Raw genomic sequence first — 17,672 nt, 5'->3', positions numbered from 1 at the left:
GCCACACCTAGGGAGGCTAGAAAATGTAGTCTTTGATCTAGGTGAATTGCAACCCTGAATGAAGCAAGGGAAAATTGATACTGGTTAGCAACCAGCAAACTTTGCCACAAGAGAAATACAGCTTCTTAACAATTTGCCTTAGTTTGGAGTGAATCCCACTAAGAAGTTGAGTTGAACCACTAAAAAGGGCAGACCCACTACCCTACTCAGAACATAGAAAGTCTCTGAACTCTCCTTTAGAGTGTCACTCATGATCATCACCATCCTGTTTTGAGCCCTTACTTCCAATCCCATGTTCTTAACTTCACCCCACAGCCTTTTGCAGTTTTAACTTCTTGTTCTCTGATTCTGAAATGTCATCTTGTACTCTGGCTTTAGCATCTAACCAGCTTCTTTTGAATCCATATTTGACCTTTGATCTCTTGGCTTTATTTACTTTTATCTGTCATTTAGGGAAAGGGTACCTAACTTGGAGTTCAGGTTGCAAGAAAAGAATCTCCTATAATACAAAAATGATGTCCATATCCTCATTTTCTTCCTGGAGAGAGGGACCATAGCTTTCCTAGGATTCCCAGAGGCTTCCATGACCCCAATTAAAAACCACTGCTCTAGGGTGAACTTCAAGGCCTTCTATAAGGCTTTGGGTATAGGCAGACTCCCAGTTGTTAACATGGTCCAGGATGGGAAGGAAGGATAAGAAAAGTGTCAGAAACAGAGAACGCTATGTTAGCCCATTTGTCAGGCTTGGCTGAGGATCAACAGCCATGGACCAATCTATCAGCTTCCAGAAGAGGATGTCAGGACTAAAGCCGTGGATCAGAATAAGCTTGGTGTTAGCTATGGGATAACTGGTCCTTCAGACCCCAGCAGGGACTGTCAAACAGGATGCTGCAAGGCCAAGAAGCAGACTGGACTCATCCTAGTAAGTTTCCTCCTCAAGGCTGGGAATGGTGTCATAACATCTTCGTCTCCTCAGTACGTAAGATGCCACCTAGCAGAGAATAGTCACTCAATATGTATTTATTGAACAAAACTGAGAGACAAATTTAGGAACTGGGTACCTGGTACAGATGAGAAAACTGAAAAAGATGAGATCAAATAGTCTCATGGTCAAACTCTCTAGACTCTTCCGCCTAATCCTGAGAGTAGTGGCCATGTTCCTGGTCCTTACATAGAATCACTAATTCATACAAACCTAGGATCTAAATTGATTTAAATCATGAAGTGGACCAACCCCCTGGCCTTCAGTGCCATCCCTTCTCCCTTCCCCATGTGGTTCCTGCCTGGCCATCTCACACTGACTTGACTCCCACTCAGCTTTCGTCTAATCCTTGATAAGGTTCTGATATTATGGTGTGTGATTCCATTTGTTCCTTGCCTTTTCCCAGGGAAATTCCAGCACGCATGCCACCAGTACCTCTCCACCACGGAAACATTTTTGCCATTCCAACATTTCCAAAACTCAGTGGCACTATTAATACCACGTTTGTTCGAGAATGGTTGGAAGCACATCATGAGTTTGCCTCTTGGGTGCACTCAGCAGCACAGGCTAAACCAGGAATCCTTCTCTTCTTCTTCCTTTATCAGGCCATCAGACATGAGGGAGTGTTGGTTGCTACGGTGATGGGGCTCAGAGCAGAACCAAAGCATGATTGTGACCTCCAGAGGTGATGGTAACTGAACACACGATTTCCAAGGGTCTTCCTCCTAAATTTCAAGGGTCCTCCCAAGGAAAATGGACATATTCTTTTTGGAAACAAAATTCTTCTACCAACGGATATATCCTGAGTGTCCTCCAGGATCTCTTTGTCCTCTTTTACCACCAAGTGATTAATTTGATGGCTTCCCCCCAACTCCATGATTAAAACTTAGTAGCTTCACCTGTGTCTTATTGTACAATTGTTACCTCATCCTTGCAAATAGCTTTTCTAAATCATGAAGCCAGCAAGAATTCCCATTAGTCCTCAGCATTGGTGTTCAGCCCAAACACCCTAATCAATGGTAAAGTCTCCCCATATCACTTGGCTGAGTCAATCTAGGAATCTCTCTTCAGCAAGCATGGTCTGAGCCGAGCCCACTGGCTTTAATGCTTAAGAAGACCAAACAAAAAGCAGAAAGACAAAGAGCCTCAGAGTCAGTAAATATCTTTTTGTTTCCTGGCTTAATTTTCTATGGATGGGCCTTCTTTGAATTCTCTTAAGCCCTATCCTTGGTAACACAATCTTGTTTCAATGACTAGTCTATTTGACTGTGCTTCTGTTCTCAATTGCTTTGAGAAGAGTATGGCTTGCTACTTCTAAATCGGTTTGTTAGAAGACAAAACTAGCCTACCAGGATATCTGATAGCCTGCAGTTAGCTGTGTATGCCAGTTGACTATCTTCTTATTATTTATAATTGGTAATTAGAAAATCATCACTTATAATTATTCTTGACAGATACTGACTTCAGAAATTATAGAAACATAGCTGTCCTTGGGGATTATCAGTAGAAAAACCATGTAGATAATTATATTGAGATCTTTAAAACCTGGGTCAATACTTCCAATTAGATTCACAGTTAGCGTTCAGATGTTTACATTGTTTTTAAAAGATAGATTTTGGCTCTGGGTTTTATAGATTCTACAAGTATGAAACTGGCAGTCGGTTTCGGTCAGTTGCAAACCAATTTTATGTAGATCTTAGAATACATTTTTTCAATTAACATTTGCATCATCTTAGATCTTAGAGGTGAAGGAGACCCAGGAAAGTCATTTTCTTTCCTTCTATTTTTCTGGGTGGACCACATCTAAGACATTCCATTCAGATAAAAATCTATTTTGTTGATGAGAAAGCACAGAGCAGGCACTTCCACCACCTCTCTAGGTAACCCTGGCTGGTTTCTGATATTTTATGATTGGTGACTTACTGCATTTCCAGGAAATAAATGTTTTAGGGGTTTTGAATACACCTTTTTTTAGAACCCAAGTACAAGTACTAAACCTATCATCTGTGTTCCCCAAACAAGTGGTATGACTTCTGTATGTTCATTTTTTTTCTCACCACCTTTTCAGGTTTACATATGAAATTGCACCAGTATTTGTCCTCATGGAGCAAATAACACTTAAGAAGATGAGAGAGATAGTTGGATGGTCAAGTAAAGACGGTGATGGGATATTTTCTCCTGGTATGTTTCTCTTCTCTTTCCCTGACTCTCCTCAAGATTTGTAGAACACTAAACATAAAGTGAGTTTGTGAAAGAATACCGACCTTAAAAGATATTTTTTGCAATACTCCTGCCCTGTCTTTGTCAGGGCGAAGGCTAGCAAGAATACTGCATACTGCGTGCACTATTTAACAGAGCTTGTGCCTCAGCCGTAAAAGCTGACAAAAGTTGTGTTCAAATCATGCTAAACAACTAGTCCATCAAGAACAATTTGCTTAGTCTGGGAATCAGTGAATCAACAGTATCAACTGACTAACCAATTTCAGCCAAAATAGTGTATCTACTTTGACTCTTTGGTTTGATGTAAATACAATAAGAATCTTCAAAACAAGGACAGATATTCTTGAAGGTAAGAAGCACTGTGGGGTGGTGTCAAAGCAGCATGATTGTGTACAAGGGGAAGAAAAGAAATAAGAATTCCAATTGTCCAGGCAATTCAAGTTGGCCGTGAATTTGCCTGTTTAATTGTCAAGGAATTGCCAGACATATCTAGTTACCTCCATTCTCCTTGTGATCTTTGTTTAAGTAAACACAAGTTTAGTTTTATTTTAACAAACTTAGAGCTCTCCCAAATGACTCAATAACTCAGTTGAGCTGTTCTTTGAGGAGAGTATCCAGGCAATGTCACTGTTTCCTTCTGTAGGCTCCGTTACTCTCCCTTTTTCTGTCTTTCTGACTCAGAGAATAGATTCATCTTTGTTCGGTAAATAGATGGAGCAGAATGTCAAAGCAGGAAAGTTGTAACTCACCCGTCTCTTTGCAGCCACTGCCATTGCCACCTCTTATATCTCTGTCTAGGCTTCAGGTGGAATGGGCCTTGGAGTACATGAATCACCTCCAGCCAAATTGCCTAGATGGCTTTGGTAATGAGTGTGACTACTCGTATTCCCAAGGACCAGAGGGAAGCCTGGCAATAGGGAAGCCAGCAAAACCTATCAGGATCTTGTCCCTCCCCTTTCTGCCTCCTTTGTCTCTTAAGACACCAGCTCAGTCTTCGTTATTAGAAACAATAATGATGGAGCTTCACACCTCCCAATGTATCCGCTTGCTCATAGGGGGAGCCATCTCCAACATGTACAGCATCATGGCCGCTCGCTACAAGTTCTTCCCAGAAGTTAAGACAAAGGGCATGGCGGCCATTCCCAAACTGGTCCTCTTCACCTCAGAACACGTGAGTTGGGTGCTCTTGCTTGTGGATTATGGTGTTTTACAAGGGACTGTCTAATTTCTAACCTCAATCCTCTGTTTGTTGCAGAGTCACTATTCCATAAAGAAGGCTGGAGCTGCACTTGGCTTTGGAACTGACAATGTGATTTTGATAAAGTGCAATGAAAGGTAGGCAGGGGAGAGTGAATATTAGGTTCTTGATGTATTAAATGTGTTCATCTGTTAAATTTGTTTTATTGTGCTTAAGCACTGACTCAGTACAGTGTGCCAAGCTGCTAATGGTCTGTTGAAAATGTCCGATTAAATTACTTTTTGCTGCTGCTGAAGTTTCTTTCATGTGCAGTCTCATTGATTCTTCATTTTAATTTCTCTTCCTTTTAAATAATTATAGAGGGAAGATAATTCCAGCTGATTTAGAGGCGAAAATTCTTGATGCCAAGCAAAAGGTATGTACTCTGTGGTGCACCAAAACTCTGGTGAATACAAATTTTTAAAAATATCTTCTTTCTGCCCTAGACAATAAAAGTCTTTGATAATATAAGAGGTAATTTTATTGTGTTTCTAAAATTACAATGTCAGGTATTTGCTTATTTCCAATTTGAGATGATTCCACTTTAAACCTGTGTCTATACAATGTCATTTTTTTTTTAATGAGAAACTCAGTCTTAATTAAGCCACTTGTCCTATCTTTATTATGCCAAGTGATTAGTTCAATGTACTTCAATAAATCCACTACCCAATCATCATGAAGATACAGCCTAATTGAGCTTTTTACTTGCTACTTGTTAGGTATAATCTCATTTTAACAAATACCATTTTAGCTTAGGCTTCTGTTTAGCAGAGTGCTTCCATGCCTTGGCAGATGGCCCATGGTACTTGGTGAATCTAGCCTCAATAAATTCTATTAAACAACAACAACAAAAACCTGACAGAACAGATGTATCCACAAGGCACTGCCAGGTAGCTATCAGGCATTTACCAACTCGTTGTTTTGGTTACATCCTTGTACCTCATTCTCTAGCCTTAGCTGTTTGCTGGTTAGTAGAGGAGATGGATGGAAATGTCAGTAGGATTGAGCAACGGGCATGGGTGGAGCTGAGCTTGAAAAAAACCTAGGACTCCTAGATTCTCCCAAGCCTGTCTTAGCCCTATTACTCCACTCACTCATGTATTTCTTGTTCACGTGAAATTTTTACTGTGTCGACTATTCGTGAATGTTTCAGCTTCCACTGGGTTTTAAATAACCAAACAATGCCTCAGTATAATTATTACATCAATACCCTTAGAGCAACACAGCTTCTAAAATGTATAATACCCAGATGATGTTCAGAGCTACCCGCCCATCACTTCAAACACTTATTATTACTCTTTCCTGCTTTCCTCTTTGCCATAGAACTTACCGCTGTTGAACATACTGTGTATTTTGCTGCTTTGATTTTGTTTGTTGTCTGTCACTCCCCACTAGAATGTTAGCTCCATGAGGACAGAAATCTCCATCTGTTGTGCTCACTGCCGTAGTCCTCTACAGCTCAGCAAACAGGGCCTGGCATGTAAATGTTGCTCAAAAGCTATTTGTTGAACGACTGAGTAAATGGACCAACAAAGAATCCTCCCAGATACCGTATCTGACAGCACATCGGCTTAGCTGATCTCTGTTAGAAAGAAAGGCTATTGCAGCTCTTCTACTTCATGTGGAAAGGAGAGGGTTAAGAAGACTCATCAGCCTGTCTTTCTTCCCTTGTAGGGATTTGTTCCTCTCTATGTCAATGCAACTGCTGGTACGACGGTGTATGGAGCTTTTGATCCAATACAGGAGATTGCAGATATATGTGAGAAATATAACCTATGGCTACATGTCGATGTAAGTGCTATCACTCACAGTGTAACCAGTCCGTTAGGGGGTGGAAACCGCTCTGCTTTACAATTTGCTGCAAGCTTCTCCCCATGCCCCAGCCAGCCCTCTCTCTACGTCCCATCAGCTCGCCCTCCTGTGGCCTCCAGCCGGCCATTCATGATGGGTACATACTATAGGCCTGTACATCATCTAGGACTCATCTGGCTCCTCCCTGGCCCACCGCTGTCTTCTGCGGTCTTTGTGAGAATACAGTCCCCCTCACCCTTCCAGGAAGCTTGTGTCTAGACAAATGGCCACAGAGTGGAATATAGCTGGTTTCAGAGGGGAAAAAAGTATAAGCTACAACATATAGAAAGTAGCCGTGAATCCAGACACTCAGCTGCCTGCCTTCAGTCTAGCCATCTATGACCCTTTAAAAAAAAAAAACCCATGTATCTGCATGTAGGAAAAATATGGCCCTATAGGAAGGTGTTATCAACAAAGAAATTTAGTCCCAAATTTTCCTAGGAACATAAAAGGTACATTTTCCACATGTGAGACTGGGTGTATTTTTTCCTTTTTCTCTCTCCATTCTCTTACGGATATAACTTCTCACAACTGGACAGTTGGGTAATTTGCCCGACTGTTGAGCACATGACCAACAAAGGCTGTTGTTGTGGCATGTGGTGTCCCAAGCCGTTCAGTAAACACGCATCAACATACCCACAAAAATGTCTCCCTGTTGTGGGACCTCCGAGCCTGGCAGAGTTGCTGCTTTCTGACTTTTTTTCAGGAGCCCTTAGAATTCTACCCTAGGGAGAATTGGATGGCAGGCTCCAGTCCTTTGGGTCACTTCCAGAGCCATGGTGGGGCTCACTGAGCGTCCTTGGCTTTCCACAGGATGCTGGGCCTTTGGGTCTTGGCACCCCAGGCTCAGACCCGATTTATCTGTATCATTCGCACAGCCCCTCTGCGGTTAACCTGGAGGAACTTTTGACGAAGAAGTGACAGATGATAAATAATTACAACTGCCACTGGTTGAACAATCAGTTGTGGGTTCCTTTTGTCAAACAAACTCATGCTTTTCACCATTTACGTTCTCTTTCATATTTTACTAGAGGTGTGGAGTGATTGGTTTGTGAGTCTTAAATGTCACTGCTCCCCCTCCCTCCCCTGTCTCTGTCCTCACAGGCTGCCTGGGGCGGCGGGCTGCTCATGTCCAGGAAGCATCGCCACAAACTCAGTGGCATAGAAAGGTAAGGGCCTGAACTCAGGGCCGCCTTTCATCCAGGCCATCAGACGTGCTGGGCCACCCCGTCCGCTGATGTTCCCCACCCTGATTCCCAACATCTTACTTCCATCGGACTAGGTCCACCTTAGTTCAGTAGGCATTTACTGAGCAATTATTGTATGCTAGGCCCTGGGAAATCAAAAATGATTCCCAGTCAAACAAGTCCTCAGTGAGTTCACCATTTAGAAAGAGAGAAAGATAAGTAAACAGTGACAACACAATGTGGTAAGCACGACAGACGTGATTGCTAGGTGGCCAGCTGGTAGAGAAGAGAAAGTAAGCAGTGCAGGGATCTAGAGGCTAAGGGAGAGTTTGCCAAGGGCACAGAAAGGGGCCCGGATTCAGTCCACTCTTCTCTCTCATTAAATTTACTGCTGAGAGTGGGGTAGTTCTAACTAATGTAGTTGATCTAACTCAGTTGATCAGTTGATCTAACTAATTTATTTTCTTGCTTGCCATTTAAGTTCAGTGGGTGGTTCTAAGCTAAATATGATTTTTTTCCCCTAACCCATTCTACTTTTTATTTTTTCTGGCCCAGTATCAGAGCCATTTCTGCACAAGCTCCCAAACTGAAGCCCCCCCTTTGTTCCCTGTTCTTCTCAATCACTGAGTTTATTTGGTTGGCGGTCAAAGCCTTTGGCATGTTTGGATCTTGCACCCATTGCAAATGGCAGTCCCCTCTCCTGTCACCTACAGGGGCTGAAGAGGCAAAGAAGATTACCCAGAGGAGCACTGAGGCATCGAAACCCATCTGGGCTTTTCCCAAGTCATTCATTGCTGCCAGGACACCCCTACCTTGACCTAGGAGAACCAGGTCCCTACCCCACCAGCTAGAATTAGAACCATTTCTTGTGTTCACTTGCTAACCTGGCACATTTCGTGTCAGGAACAGAAGCTTCTGATCAGAGAGAATGTAGTCATAAACCAAACATGATTTTAACCTGACTCCAAAGATTTGATCCAAAACGAGCTCACTTCGATTCATTTATTCATTAAGCAAATATTACTGAGCACCTGTCATGAGCCAGGCAGGCATGGATGCGAATACTCAGTTACCTGCCTTCAGTCTAGCCATCTATGGCACTTTTCTAAAAAAAAATGTGTATCTGGTACACGTAGGAAAAATAAGGCAGTATCTAGAAGGTGTTATCAACTAAGAGATTTACCTTCCTGAAGCTTACCATCCAGTGAGCTAGCTGTTCATAAACAAGGAGATATTCAGTCTGCCTCATAGTAAAGAAAAATAAAGGAGGGTAGTAAGGACAAAGGCATGCCATTTGAGACAGGGTAGTCAGAGGCCTTCCTGAGGATGTGACATTGCAGTGGATACTGGGATAAAGGGAGACAGGAAGCAAGGATACATAAAAGAGTATTCCAGGTGGTGGAAGGGCAAGTATGAAGGCCCTGGGGTAGGACTGTTCTTGGCAAATTGGAGGACCATCAAAGAGGCCAGTGTGGCTGGAGCAAAGTAGAAGAGGTAAGAGCAGAGTGAAGTGGAGAGGTGGGCTGGGAGCAGGGAAAACCCACCAGTGGCTTCTCTCACAGCAAGGACTCTGGCTTGAGTTTCAGTTACCTCTACTGTGCCTCTTCCCTTCAGTTTTGGAAGGCCAGGGTCAAGGTGAGTAGGACGGACTCTTTGAAGCATAATTATACGACCCTGTGACTTGGAGGATAATATACTAAATGTAGATGAGCCAGTCAAACTCAACTTTAGATTTCTCAGGCAATTTCCATTTTCCATCTTTGAGTCCAGGAAAACCTGAAACATTGTGCAGAGATCTTTCTAACATTTTAAAGCACATACGTCTTCTAAAAGAAATTGAATCCATATCATGTCTTGTTACTTTATACTTGGAACAGCAAAGAACCATTTACTTCCGACCTCTAAGACATTCAAAAAACCATTTAAGACATTTTATGAGATCTAAATAAAAAATTTTAGGGCACCTGGGTGGCTCAGTTGGTTAAGCAACTGCCTTCGGCTCAGGTCATGATCCTGGAGTCCCGGGATCGAGTCCCGCATTGGGCTCCCTGCTCAGCGGGGAGTCTGCTTCTCCCTCTCCCGCTCCCCACTCTTGTGCACGCGCGCTCTCTCTCATTCTCTCTCTCAGATAAATAAATAAAATCTTTTAAAAAATATTTAAAAAAAATTTTAATGACTCAGTGAATGATAGCTATGAGAAAATTGATTAAATCCACTACCTTTTAAATATGGCCCGACACTGATGATTTTTACTGTGATAAACATTTAGTCACCTTTTTAAAGAATTCTTCACAGGTCTCTTTCACAAAGGTTATCGTACTATGTGCAAAGGCGAAAAGTACTTCAGGCTTACTTCTCCATCTAGAGGACCTCACCAAGATGAAGTTCACAGCAAGGATTTAGCTCTAGGGAGAACAGAGGCAGTATAATTCAGAGCTGTATCTGGGGAAAATATCCTTCACAGGTATGAAAGTGGGGCCAGGCTGTAGGCCAGGCCATTGGGAAGGAGTCTGTAAACCACTGAAGCAAGTTACCCCGTTTTAGTCATCAGGCACTTGACTTAGTTGTCTCTGGAATGGCTTAGCCAGCGTGCTCCTCAACCGTTTTATTGTGTCTGAACGACTGATGTGGTTGCTAGGAAACCCTGCTTGTTCAGCCATCATTGCAACCTACACTGGCAAGATCCTGCTCATTTGGCACTTCAGCAATGCTGCTAAGGAGTCAAAATCTAGAGTTATCCAAGTGATCCCTGCTTTTAGGTGTCACTCTTCATGCTTCCTCATCGCCAGCCCATTTGATAAATAAGGACAGGAAGGCAGAGGGAAGCCAGGGTCCGCTGCCAAGAGGGAGGCAGGCTGGTGGAAGGGTTATGAGCGCTGGCTCTGCAGTCCGACTCTCTGGACTTGAATCTTGGCTCTGGCACTGCCCGGCTGTTTGACTTTGGGTGATGCATTTAACCCTTTCATGCCTCGGTTTCTCCATGTAAAACCCTACATCATAGGGTTGTTGTGAGAATTAGATATTCCAGGAGTGGTTATTAGCGTTTTGTATGTGTCTACTCATTTATCCTTTATGAACTTCTGGGAGGGAGACACTATTCCCCCCCGCCCCATTTTACTGATGGGAACACTGAGGCACAGAGGAGTTAGCTTACTTGCCCAAACTCGCCAATGTCAAAGCCAGGATTCAGGCTTGGACAGTCCGGCTCCAAAGCCTGAGTTCCCAACCACCATACCATACTGATATAATGCCTGTAAAGCTCTCAGAACAATAGGACACATAATAAACGCTCTTCATGAATGTTAGCTATTATTAATAGCGGTTATTTAGAAGAGGCAGTCTGCAGCGTAGGACCCTGAGACTGCCTGCAAAATATTTGTTTACTGTTTGATTAGCCAATCTGGGGGAGTAGGCATCGAAAACGTATATACCGACTCCAGTTGCAACAGGCGGCGTTTTCCTCAAGAGGACAGTTGCCTCTCGCTGACTCCTGCACCTTCTCCTCAGAGTGCATCATGTGCTTCTTTCAGGGCCAACTCAGTCACCTGGAACCCTCACAAGATGATGGGCGTGCTGTTGCAGTGCTCTGCCATTCTTGTCAAGGAAAAGGTCTGTACCTCCTCCAAAGATGAGCTGGCAGCCTGAGTGTCCTTTACGAGGCACAAGAGGAGAAAAGCGTGTTTTCGTTCTGTTTTGGATTTGGTTTCCTGTACTTGACAAACACGCAAGATTGACAGCCCCATTGAAACTACCATTGCAGTTCTTTCCTGCCCTTGTCTCTGAACCTCCAGCCAGCTCGTGCCTCCTCTTGGCTCTTGCCCTCTACTGCCCTTCCTACTGTTCGGTGCTCAGGGCCTTTTAAGTGACGGAAACTGTAAGGACGTTATTTCATTGCTCATTCCTTCCTGTTTGTACAAGCAAAAGTGAGCACCATTGGGTGAGCCACCAACCCTCACCTCAGTGAACACAAAAAGTGCTCCCTAAACATACTACAAATTCTTAGCATGCGTGTGTGGTCCCAAGAGCTGAAGTAAATTAGGCAGAACAACAACTGCAAATGTCAACTTAGGACAATAAGGAATGTTGACTAAAAAGCTTCTGTAAACAAGTTAGTTCTTTAAGTGTCTAATAATAGGACCCTGCTTTCAAAAGCATTGTTGCTCCAATAAAATGTGTGTACACTGAGGCATTCCAAAAATCTGTCTCCAGCGTGTAGGAGCCAGAACCTGCCCAAGCCCTTTACTACTTTCCTAATAGAGTGTCTGTTAACATTACAGGAGATCCTGGAAAAGTCTAGAAGACTTGGGGAGGGGGGCACTTTGGGCGAGGGAAATTCTTCACAGCATGAGACTGTTCCATCCACTGCAGGGAGTTTATATCCCCAACCCTTGTCCACTGAATGCCATAGAACTTCCCAGTCTTGGAAACAACCCGAAACACCCCAAATGCTCCCTAGAGGGGACGGTGGGTCCCTTCTTGTAAGCATTTGAGACTAAAAAATCATTTTCTGGTCAGAGTGTCAGAGAGAAAGGGGCAGAAGTTTTTCCAAGGGTGGTTTTCGAAAAAGATATCAGAACAAATGCAAGGTCTTATGAAGACATTAGAAGAAAGGTTGCATGCGATCCCAAGTCCCTCCTTCCCACCAGCCCTGTTTCAAAGCCATTCACATCTCTGACCGACGAATACAGATGCAAGCTTGTCTTGATTTTCATGATAGGGTATACTCCAAGGATGCAACCAGATGTGTGCCGGATACCTTTTCCAGCCAGACAAGCAGTATGATGTCTCCTATGACACCGGGGACAAGGCGATCCAGTGTGGCCGCCACGTGGACATTTTCAAGTTCTGGCTGATGTGGAAAGCAAAGGTACAAAGGAGAGAACTCAGGACATAGAGCAGAAATGCAATTTGCAGAGGCTGGCTGGCAAAAGAGAGGCAAAGATATATCACAGATAATTTAATATGTGTGTAATCAATATCTAGATAATTGAGCTAACTGTATTTTCTTTGTTTGCAAATGAGATCACTTTATCCCTTATGTCAGAATCTCCCTCCTTCCATTCAGTCTCCTCAATTTGAATTAACATGGAGTTTTCTTGTAACTTTCTCTTGTAACAACTAAAAATTTTGCCAAGGTAAGGACTTTCTCCATAATCCTTAGGGATGCTGAAATTATTTAGTGCAGATGTAGAGAAAGAGAGATAAAATTACTGCATTATTCTATGCAGAACCCTGAATTTCTTTATGAGTCTTCAAATCATGGGAGATATGCGACAGTTTTTAGTTCTATTAAATAATGGCTTTCCCGTTATTTGTACTTTATATGCTATTCTGGAAAACTGCATACTTTATTCTGAGAAATCCTACTGCTAGACTAAGGCATGCTGCAACTGCATTCATCAACCTTTCGGATTGCATTTCTGTGTCTAAAAAAAAAAAAAAAGCAAACTATTGGAATCTCCCCCTAAATATGGGTGAGGGAGAGGATTGCCATTTCGACTATTTGTTTCAAAAGTATGCAATCAACTAAGGCAATTTTGATTTCACAGCTTTATTATGCAACCATTGTTTTTATTTACCTACTGTAGAGTAATTTTAATAATTTCCACATTTAAGATTGTATCTACTAATACCAAAATAACAAAGTTTTCCAGCAAAACATCTAATCAAATGTTTTTTCTGTAGGAAGGATTTGATGGATTATTAGTTTTCTTCTTCATTAAGTCATTTTGTCTTAATATAGAAATAGTCTGATTTCTACCACAAAGTAATCATAGGTATTTTAAGCATATAAATAGCCATGAATTGCAACAAGAGAAAGAGCCCTATCATTTAGAAATATAATGACCATGTGGCCTACATCAGTAATTTATGTCTTCATTTTGCCTAACAATAACCTCTTGAACCATCTGCCAGGAGTTTGGCGCATAGTGAATTGGTTGCTGAGGTGGGACCCCAGTGCGGGCTTCTTTCTCAAGTGGAAAGTGGACTGGCCAAGGGACGCCTGCGTGGCTCAGTTGGTTGAGCATCTGCCTTCAGCTTAGGTCATGATCCCAGGGTCCTGGGATCGAGCCCTGCATTGGTTTCCCTGCTCAGCGGGGAGTCTGCTTCTCCCCCTGCCTGCCGCTCCCCCTGCTTGTATACGTGTGCTCTCCTCTCTCTCTCTTTCTCTCTCTCTCTGCCTGACAAATAAATAAATAAAATCTTTCAAAAGGAAAAAAAAAATAAGAAAGTGGACTGGCCAAGGTATCACACTCAGCAGTGACTACTTGGGGAGGCTCATGCTTTGCCTGTGTTGGATTCTGCCCAAGTCCATTAACAAGCCACAAGCCAGCCTTGTGCATCTGCTCACCTTGCTAACACTGACCCATTCAACAACCCCCATGCCACTGTTATTAATCAGCCATGCTGGCCTTTGAAACTTGAGCTCAGCCAGTTTGTCAATAGCTAGAGCTACTACTGCCATCTCAGGGCATGTACTCAAACCAATGGCTTCCCCACCTGCCTGCCTGCCTGGCACCGAAAAGAGATGATACTGTGTTCTGTGCAAGGTAGCCTGCCAGGGAGTATGGGGACATGCTTGGCTAGGACTTACGGTTGGGGAGGTGGGTTCTAAAGTAGTATTTCACAAACTCTGTGGTGAAGAACCAGTTGTTGTTGTTGTTTAACCTATCATGGACCAATACAATAAATGATGATGAATTGCTGGAAAAATGAAAAAACTATATAAAGTTTAAACATCAATTTTTAAAACTAGAGTCAGTAGACATAAAATTACTCTGTCAAAATGCTATTAAAATTTCTTACTGCTTAATCTCATTTCTGTTCTCACATTTGCATGCGCCAGTTACAGTTTGTGGACAGCTACACTTTGAGGAGCACTATCCTAAAGCAAACTAACAATAGGCTTCAGGTCCCGGCTGTGAGTAACTAGAAGGAAGCTAAAAGTCCTATTGAGACTAACTGCCCAGAGCTAGAGTACCTTCCAAAGAGAGTAGATGTGCTTCCTTTTATTGTTTTCGGTGCTGTGAAGAAACTGTACTCATTTAATTAGGTAGCTCTTCCTAACCATCTCCAAGAATACTCTTATGTGTAACTCCAATAGACAAGGTCAGCATAGCTTTCTCAATTGCTCATTGCAGGAAAATGCAACCCATCACCAACCAACATGACTTTTCTTTTTCTAAACCAGGGCACAGTGGGATTTGAAAATCAGATCAACAAATGCTTGGAACTGGCTGAATACCTCTATGCCAAGATTAAAAACAGAGAAGAATTTGAGATGGTTTTTGATGGGGAGGTAAGTTGTCATCATGGACTAGATATACAGCATTTCCAGAAAATCTAATGAGGGATGCTCCTGAAGCCATATTTTCCCACATTGCCAGAAGCTGCTTCTGAATTTTTATTTTTATGTACTCTTCATTTATTTCCCTCTGTGTCTATGAACTTCTCTTTTGATAGCATTGGGATGACTTTTGCCCTTTGCCTTTTCTAAAATGGTACAGCTCTTGGCCAGCCCTTTGCAGAGAAGAGCTCTTTACTTGGCATGTTTGAATCCTTTATCTTTCCTACGTATGTCTTATTATTGTGTTGAACCTCCATGATAAAGTATTTCTCAGTTCCAAGAAGTTTATAGGATGGGTATAACGTTGTCTCCCAAGACTGGTTCTAAAATGAAGTTCTACTTTACATAGATTCATTATGAGGAGAGCAAGATAAAATTGTTTCTGCTCTGAGGCACCCGGGTGGCTTTGTTGGTTACGCATCCTACTCTTGATTTCAGCTCAGGTCATGATCTCAGGATTGTGAGTGTAAGCTGTGCATCAGGCTCACGCGCTGGGCATGGAGCCTGCTTAAGATTCTTTCTCTCCCTCTCCCTCTGCCCTTCCCCTCCCCCACACCCCCTCTCTCTTAAAAAAATTTTTTTTGTTTCTGCCCTGAGTTCATATCCACATTGCCCACGATAAGCTACTTGTCATACTAGTATTGACTGAATGCTTGCTATGTGCTAGATCCCATGCCATGAACTAGGTTATATAGTAGTAACCAAAACAGACACTGTGTCTGACTTAATGGAGTTCACAGCTGGATAAAGAAAGTTAGAATGGGAGCTAGTATAAACCAGTGTAACACCACCTACATTCAACTTAGTCTATTTAACAGGCAGTCTAAACTATTAGGAACGTGCTGGAGGGTCACCCAATGAGGAAGAAAAAGCCCTGAGCAGTTCAACTTAATGACACAGTGCTCATGCATTTCACCTATGGGACTGCACTTGGAGTATTTACACTATTTTGAATATTCTAGCAGTTTAGAGACAAATGTGATATCTCAAGCCAGGTAGAGGCAGGCAGAGTGATAAACAGCAGTGTGGAAGGAAATTGAAAAATTATGGCAAGAATACAGAAGAACTGGAAAAGGATAGGAGGTTTTAGAGCAGAGACACTAAAGAGTTCTAGGCACCTCAGTGAGACCTATCTTATGGTTTAGACATGGTATTAGTGTCCATTATAATAATCCCTGAGTCATCAAGATTCAGTATCAATATAATAAATTCATAATATATTCAGTATTCAGATAAACTGTGCTGAGCCTCTTCTATATATGAGGTACTACAAAATGGCAAGATGGATAATATTCTTTTTAAAAACTACCCAAATGTAATAATTTTTTAACATTTCAATGTTTAAAGGTGGTAACTTTGAGATCATGAATGGGGTGCCTGGGTGGCTCAGTCAGTTAGGCAGCTAACTCTTGATTTCGGTTCAGATCATGGTCTTGTGGTTGTGAGATCAGGTCATGGTCTCAGGGTTGTGAGTGTGAGTCCTGCATCTGGCTCTGCACTCAGCGCAGAGTCTGCTTGTCCTTCTTCCTCCCTCTGTGCCCCTATCCCCACTCATCCACGCACAAACACACACTCTAAGATAGATAAATAAAAAAAAAAAAAAAAAAAAAAAGGTGGTGGGGCACCTGGGTGGCTCAGTCGGTTGAGTGTCTGCCTTCGGCTCAGGTCATGATCCCAGGATCCTGGGATCGAGCCCCGCATCGGGCTCCCTGCTCAGCGGGAAGTCTGCTTCTCCCTCTCCCACTCCCTCTGCTTGTGTTCCCTCTCCCGCTGTCTCTCTCTGTCAAAAAATAAATAAAATCTTTTTTTTAAAAAAAAAGGTGGTAACCTTTGGTCATCTAGAAAATTGGTTATAGGAAGCAGCTCTCTTGCTAGATATGACTAGATAAATGAGGCATTGTTCTTCCTAGTATAGAAGTAACATTGCCTTCAAGATGGACTTGAAGACCTTTATGAAAAAAAAATTTTTTTTGGTCTGAGAGCCTTCCACCAAGGGCACATAGGGGTTTGGGAATAACTTTCTTTCAAGTTCTCATAATTTTCTGGTTTGTTTGTTTGTGAAAATCTCTGCAGCCTGAGCATACAAATGTCTGTTTCTGGTATATTCCACAAAGCCTCAGGGGCATTCCGGATAGCCCTGAACGACGGGAAAAACTACACAGGGTATGGAATCTCTCCTTGTCTCATCTAACCCTATGCAATTACTCTAACCGGTCAGAACATCCACACTTTAATGTGTCCTTCTAATGGAGGAAAAATAAAAAATAAAGACTTGGGGTGGTAGGCAGCCATCTTGTTATATTCTTTTTGAATCTGGGTTGTCCCTTTGCTGTGATTCAGATACAGGGGGAACCTCTAAAGGACACATCCCTGTTTTAGGTTGGTGTTGCTGTATGCAGGACAGTTGAATGATATACATATTCCTAGGAACGTCCATATTAAATTCTGTCTATTAAAATGTCTTTTATTAAGTTCAAGTCCACTCTAACGCTGATTCATTCTAGTTGTTGATTTCTATATCCAGTTTATTATTTGTAGTTGTTGGTATTAGCATTGAATTTATATAATATTTCATTCATCTAACAAATATTCATTGAGCACAGCTCTATGTGCCAGACAAGATCCTGGGTTCTGGATTATTCAGAAGCCTTAATTTGTGTTGCAGCCTATAAGAGTTTTTTGTTTTTGTTTTTTATTTTAGCACTGTTCTATGACTGACTTTCAAAATTCAGTCACACAGTAGTTTCTGAGGGAATTTATGATTGGGTAGTCTCAGTCATTGGACATTAACCCCTGAAGAAACTCAGGTATAAAGTATTTGCCTTCGTGCCAGTATGGATACAGATG

General features: G+C 42.3%; 1 protein-coding gene across 1 annotated transcript in view; it reads left to right on the top strand.

Moving 5' to 3' along the window:
* The window catches only part of GAD1 (glutamate decarboxylase 1), a 40,674-nt gene that overhangs the window by 22,362 nt on the left and 640 nt on the right, over positions 1-17,672 (top strand). Inside the window, exons 7-16 of the mRNA XM_035006639.1 lie at positions 3,051-3,163; positions 4,258-4,373; positions 4,458-4,537; positions 4,761-4,815; positions 6,114-6,230; positions 7,395-7,459; positions 11,008-11,086; positions 12,195-12,344; positions 14,670-14,777; positions 16,899-16,988. Coding sequence (XP_034862530.1) covers positions 3,051-3,163; positions 4,258-4,373; positions 4,458-4,537; positions 4,761-4,815; positions 6,114-6,230; positions 7,395-7,459; positions 11,008-11,086; positions 12,195-12,344; positions 14,670-14,777; positions 16,899-16,988 — 973 coding nt within the window. The remainder of the gene's footprint in view (positions 1-3,050; positions 3,164-4,257; positions 4,374-4,457; positions 4,538-4,760; positions 4,816-6,113; positions 6,231-7,394; positions 7,460-11,007; positions 11,087-12,194; positions 12,345-14,669; positions 14,778-16,898; positions 16,989-17,672) is intronic.

The sequence above is a fragment of the Mirounga leonina genome, unplaced genomic scaffold (assembly GCF_011800145.1).
Source record: "Mirounga leonina isolate KUSES-001 unplaced genomic scaffold, KU_Mleo_1.0 Mir_151, whole genome shotgun sequence".
Classification (NCBI taxonomy): Eukaryota; Metazoa; Chordata; class Mammalia; order Carnivora; family Phocidae; genus Mirounga; species Mirounga leonina.
Note: the sequence above shows the minus strand (reverse complement) of the source record. Positions and strands in the feature narration are given on the sequence as shown.